The sequence below is a fragment of the Gekko japonicus genome, unplaced genomic scaffold (genome assembly GCF_001447785.1).
Source record: "Gekko japonicus isolate JY-2015 unplaced genomic scaffold, Gekko_japonicus_V1.1 scaffold70, whole genome shotgun sequence".
Lineage (NCBI taxonomy): Eukaryota > Metazoa > Chordata > Lepidosauria > Squamata > Gekkonidae > Gekko > Gekko japonicus.
The window spans coordinates 389,917-396,187 of NW_015167529.1; the positions used below are offsets into that span (position 1 = coordinate 389,917).

A 6,271-nucleotide genomic window follows, 5' to 3' on the forward strand; every position below is an offset into this window, starting at 1 on the left:
CCCACCACATGATTGACTCTACTTGCCGTGTTCCATTTCTATGACCCTCCTCATGAGAAGTCATAGGAAACACAGAGCAAGGGAATGGGAACTCATAAATGACAGGATTATGTTCCATTTTAAAATATTACAGACTCAGAACGTATTCCTTTACACAGGAAGATTGGTTTCGGTGGCATACCCATGGCATTTGTGGTTCACGTTTTAAATTGTCATGCAGGACAAACATGACAGCAAGGGGCAGGAGCTGGTAAAGAAACAGTCAATAAGTTGTGTGGGAGCAGCATAACTGGCACCAAGAGGAACAAAGATAATGAAGATAAGATAAATAATTTTTTAAAAAATCTGTAGAAGCCCTGAAGCAACATGTGAAGTAGGAAGCAGGTGATTATCAGATGAAACCAGGGAACAATAAACCTTGGAAGCAGCATATAGAAGGCAAATATAGCAGAACGAAATATCAGAAAAAGGGAAGCCGATACAATAGGAATTTTCACAAATACTTTCTACAGTCAAGGTTACATCTCAAGAACATTGCAACTGTCTTGCAAGGTCCATTCCACTCCAACATTCCATGTCTGGACAGGGACGCAATCCTCTTAAAAAGATCAAATTTGGGGGTGCCATTAGATCCTTATATACAGCTGGAGGCTCAGTTCTCCACTGTGACATGTTTGCACTTTTAGTTGGCCAGCTGTGTTACTTACTTGAGAAAGATGCTTTAGCCACAGCGGTCCCTGTCTCATCGCATCCAAACTAGACTACTGCAATGCACAAAACTCAGCGTAGCAAACAGAAGATGCCCAAGAGGTCTCCTCCCTGGACACTGACCAGTCTGTTAGCTGCCCTGAGTCTAAGGAAATCAAGCAGGGTATAAATATTTTCAGTGAATAAATAAATAAAGCTTCAGCAAGGTTGCCGTGTTAGTACTCACTCTGTTTTGTTTTAAAAACAAACTGTAAAAAGTAGTTTCTCCAAAATATTTAGCAAACTACAAAGGCCAATAGCAAAAGAATTTTTCCCTGAGCAGATCCTCTGTGAGCATATCCAGTTTTTCCACTATTTCTTTTTACAGAAAATACAACTCGGCCTCTGGGTTACTGAAATACTTTCGGTAAATTCTGCTTGCCCCCCCGCCCCGGTCAGGTTTGTGGAAACTAATTTCATCTGGTTTCATTTCATCTTAGCACTTCTAGACCAATGCCAGACTCCCAAAGGCAATTACTCTCCCATGAACTTTCTTCTATTTCCCGTTCCTTAAAAAACATTGCCTCAGACGGGTAATAAACAATAGAACCCATTCTGGGAGAGCTTTTTCAGACGCTCTCTCTAAAATGAATACATTAGGCCGTTGCTTTTTGGGGAAAAAAAAGAGTGAATGTGGCTTCCTTCTCTATTAAAGCAGCTCTTCTTCCTGCAGCTGCTCTAGTGCCATAGATTTTAATTCACTGCCAACCACAACTTGCATAACAGGCCAAGTTCTAAGCGCTTGTCAAACCAGCAGCTACAAAGCTAGAAGCCTCTCCTGAACCTCTTCTGCTTTAGCTGTACAGAAAGATACACAAAACCAAAGAAGGCAAATAGTTCAAGTCAAGGTGGAAGGGGCAATTTCTGACCCCAGGCCCAAACTAAGCCCTCCAGCCCCATCAAAGTTCCGCAGAAGAAGTTCATTATTAACACAGCTTTCATTCTATAATACAGATTGGGATTTGGATGTTTCACGGTATAATAAGCCTTCAAAAGTCAAAGATCCCTTTGTCAGACACAAGTAGTAATGGAGATCCCTGAGCCCTTACATCTCAGTCAGAAGGAGAGCTCAGGGGATCTCCACTACTACTTGTATACAATGAAGAGAGCTTTGAGTCTCAAAAGCGTCCACCCTAGAAATCTTGTTGATCAGTAACATGTTACTGGACCGGAGTCTAGCTTTTCTGCTGCAGACCAACACAGCTACCCGCCCGAAACCATGACAAACGGGGGATGCTCACAGGCCTCCACTCTGCCACAAGTTTTGCCAACCCTGTACTCAGAATGACACTCCTGGCTACTGTGAGAACTTCTCATTCGTTCCAAGACAAGTTCAAATGGGGGCTCCCACATTTCTCGACCAGACTGCCTGTAACGTTATGTCTGAAATCATACTTGTCAGGGGGCTAAGCATGCACCACTTGAAGGCACAAAACCACGAAAGCATTTATCCCCCGCTGGACAGAGTTTTGCCCCTGCATGCACTGATCGCCCAACTGGTTCTTTCCACAGCTGGACTCTCACCTCCCAATTTCATCTCTGCCTTTTGAAACTATATGATTGGAAGCCTAAAAATAATGCTGCCTTGCTAAGGGAGTCCAACTCTGGTCTGGCTGAGTTCCCACTAATATAATTTAATTAGGTCACATTGCTTTAGGACCATGCTGTAGGGGAAATAACTTCTATTTGTTCAGCATGCACCCTGTCTTTACACCTTCCTGTGCTCTTCAGGCAGTTCCCAGTTGCTTGCACAAAACAGTCTAAAACTATGATATAATTATTGTTTTACAAACATAGCATTAGAAAACTGCCAAGCCATTAAACGTACAACAAAAACCACATTGCAGTACATCCTTAATCACTCAACAGCAACCAAAGGCCTTTCAAAATAAAAACATATTTTAATATCCTCCTAAAGGTCAACAAAGAACAGGAATGAAAGGCCTCCCCAACAAGAGGATCCCATCCGAAGCGCCGGAAGTAACATCGGTAGCCGCCCGGAGAGAAAAAGCAACAGCAACAGAACGCATGCCGCTGGGTGCTCGTAGGCAGCCCCCTCCCAAAAATGAATTGTGGCCCTAGATTAGGTATAATTGATATATATCCTCTAAACCGCTCTGAGACCCTCCGGAGTCAAGAGCAGTATAGAAATTGAAACTATAAATAAATAAAGAGTCTGCCTCTTTCTGTGTGTACACTGTGAGAATCAAGTGTCTTCCTGTACTACAATCTGACTCTTCTTAGTGCTTCTAAATCCGTGTCCCTTCTTACCTTTTCCAATCCTTTTTCACAACTGTTCCACTCTCCCTACATCCTCCCCTTCCTGCAGTCCTTTGTCACACCCTTCTCTCTTCCAACCATTCATTTTCTTCTGCTTTAACAGGTTTTTTCCCCCCTTGCTGAACAAGGCTTCCTACCTTCATCTTAAACTGGAAACAAATAGTTTGCTAAGGGACATGATTAGCTACAAAGGCACCTCCTGGTGGCCACACATGGCAAAATGATTAATAGGAGAAAACCAACAGGGCTATATATGCCTTTTTTGCAAACCTACCTGCTAAGCCATACTTATTATAACACCTACCTCCAGCCTTTTCCCCACCAGGAAAGCTACTGGAAGCTCCTATATACCCAGCATGGCTGAGAATAGAACAGGCATTTCACAGAATCCTTCGCCCATAATTTCCCACCCCACTTAACCATAGGTTAAAAGACAACAACAGAAGAACTAAAAATGCAGCATGGTTTTACCTAAGAGTGTCTCAGTGAGCACCAGAATAACTGAAGGGCACCAGTGCTCTGGTTTAAGAGGATCTGAAGAACATTTTTCTCTGCATCTCTGTAACCCGAGGGTTCTTTCAAAGCGAAGACTTGACAAAGAAACCAATGGTCACTCAGGAAAAGGCAGATTGCTGAAAGAAACAAACTGAAAGGAATTTTGCAAGAGTGCTTTCCACGTAAACAAGAGCAAAGAGAACAATTCCATGAGAGCAGCCCCATGCCAAATTAGCTGCACCAAATCCCACCAGAACCAGTACTGCCTACCAACCTCTGCATAGGATTGTAGCCTTCCTTGGGAGCACTCCCCACAGAACTGTGTGATCTCACTTCTAAGTGTACCTTGTGATAAGAACCCTTATTGTACAAGCTATCAGGTATCTTTTGTGGGTCCCTTTTTAATATCAAAGTTGGTGGTGGGGGGGTTGCACTTGATACAAAATCCTACATAAGGGAAGTATAGTGGGGATTCAATGAGGAGGACGAGTGGGAAGATTTTGATGCAGAGAAGTGAAACAAAAGAAAAAGTTTAAGAAAGAGACAGAAGAAGAAAGATTGAGGACAAGGCACAAGGCTGCTGCTAGTTACTGGAAATCTGGAACACCACAGAGCCGTGTGGTACAAAATAAAGAATAAGAAGATTATTCTCCTTGATGTTCTGGAAAGATAACAGGTCTGGAGATAACAGATCTGGAAAGATAACGGGTCTGGAGACCTAAAGGATACATCCTTATCCATACTTTCTTGGGTGTTAAGTTCCCACTAAAATCAGCAAATGTTGCTTCCAAACATGCATATTTTCAGACTGTAGGAATAACAGCCCTCCAGCAACATAAAAAGAATTTTCTGCTTGGAAATGGGCAGGTGAATTGGGAGATAAATAACATCCCATTAAGCTTCTGTTAAAGGCACAGGATACTTCTGCATAGGCCATTTGATCAACCCTAGACTGCAGTGTCAATCTCCCTTTTCACTGCTTCCCTAACAGCAGCATTGGGTTTCACACATTTATATAGGGCATGGAAATTCATTAGTATTTGCAAGGAGGGAACTGGGATAGTAATAGTGGTTAGGGCACATTCATTAAACTCAAATTATAGACTTTATTACTAGATCCCTGTTTAGCAAGAGCCGTTGCTTAAACCTGAGCCGTTGGGAGGACGGGGTATAAATCAAAAAATAAAAAATAAATAAAATAAATAAAAATACTAGAAGTGCAGCCCAGTCAGTTTGTTCCTGCAAAAAACAAGACAGAACCTTGCAGCACCTGGAAGGCTAACCAATGTGCAGCGTCAATACTATCCTTGTGTGCACTTACAAAGGAGTAAGTTCTACTGTGTTTATTGGGACTTACCCCATTAGGAAGCATCCATAGATTTGCAGCCATATTGTAAATCTTTCATGGCAAAGAGTCTGTTCCATCAGGGTCTCCCTTCATACATCTGATGAAGTGGACTCATTCTTATGCAAGCTTACATTGCAATACATTGGTTAATTTTTAACACTGTGTTTGTTGGGCGGCTGATCACAGTGTGAAGGTTATCAGTGACAAGTAACATATAGGGTTGCCGATGGCAGGTTGGGAAATTCCTGGAGATTTTTTTGGGGGGAGAGATGGAGCCTGGATATAGTGTTGTTTGGGGATGTGAGGGACCTCTCTGAGGAATAATGCCATAGAGTCCACCCTCTGAAGCTTCCATTTTCTCCAGGGAAACTGATCTCTGTAGTCCAGAGATCATTTGTAATTCCAGGCGATCTCCAGCCCCCACCTGGAGGTTGGCAACCCTAAGTTAGAGTAGGGAAGCAAATGAGATGCCGGTTAAAGAGATGGATACAGCCACTGCAGGCAGTCAAAGCAGTGGTTTGGTAGGAGCTCGGCTTGTACGTTTACATCCTAACATTTAGATCTACACACATCGTGATATCCCATTTCATCATGAAGTGAGCACTGACTCGCAGAAACTTATACGGGGCTAAAATTGTGTTAATCTTTAAAGGTGACACCAAACTGCTGTTTCGTTGCCACAGACTGACACGGCTACCCTCTGGAATTATTAGCCAGTTATCAGAACAACTCTTCTGCGCTAACTCTACTGCAGATATAACAGGGAGGGGGCTGTGGCTCCGTGGTAAAGCACATGGTCGGCTTCCATAAAGTCCCAGTCCAGTCCCCGGGATTTCCATTCAAAAGGATCTCAGGCAGCCCGTTTTAGGAAAGACCCCGGACAGCCGCTGCCAGCCCGATCAGACAATACTGAACCAACAGCCTGAGCGGGTATAAAGCAGTTCCATAAATTCAACACTTACACACAAATCGGCCACCGCAATCCGCCTCACAGTTTAACAATTAAGCTCAGATGTCTCGTAACTGACAACTGTAGGCTGTTTACTTCTTGTTGCTTAACAATTACCCTTTCCAAAAAGGACCTGCTTTTACACACAGCGTCAGCTCCCCTCTATCTACGAGAGCACTGCCTTGGAGAAAGGAGACGTTCCAGGCACCGAATTCAGGTGCAAACGCACAACTGAAGGCTTTTGAGCCGCCTCGGCTTCCGTCGCCCAGCCCTGTAGCTGGAATGGTTGTCCAATGAACATGTTCTATGCCGTGCTGGGTATTGCCGTCCTCGTCTCTTTGCTCATCGTCGCCCGGTTCTTTTATGGGAAGCGAGTCGGTGTCCCGCGAAATACGTCCGTCAGTCTCCTGGTGGTGGCTGGTTCAGGTAAGACAGAAACAGCGGCCTCAATC

The 6,271-nt window shown here is 43.7% G+C and overlaps 1 protein-coding gene across 1 annotated transcript in view; it reads left to right on the plus strand.

The window, feature by feature from the left end:
- The first annotated feature begins 6,101 nt into the window (after nt 1-6,101).
- ALG14 (ALG14, UDP-N-acetylglucosaminyltransferase subunit) overlaps nt 6,102-6,271 on the plus strand; it is a 44,385-nt gene continuing 44,215 nt past the window's right edge. Inside the window, exon 1 of the mRNA XM_015413353.1 lies at nt 6,102-6,245. Coding sequence (XP_015268839.1) covers nt 6,113-6,245 — 133 coding nt within the window. The 5' untranslated portion in view covers nt 6,102-6,112. The remainder of the gene's footprint in view (nt 6,246-6,271) is intronic.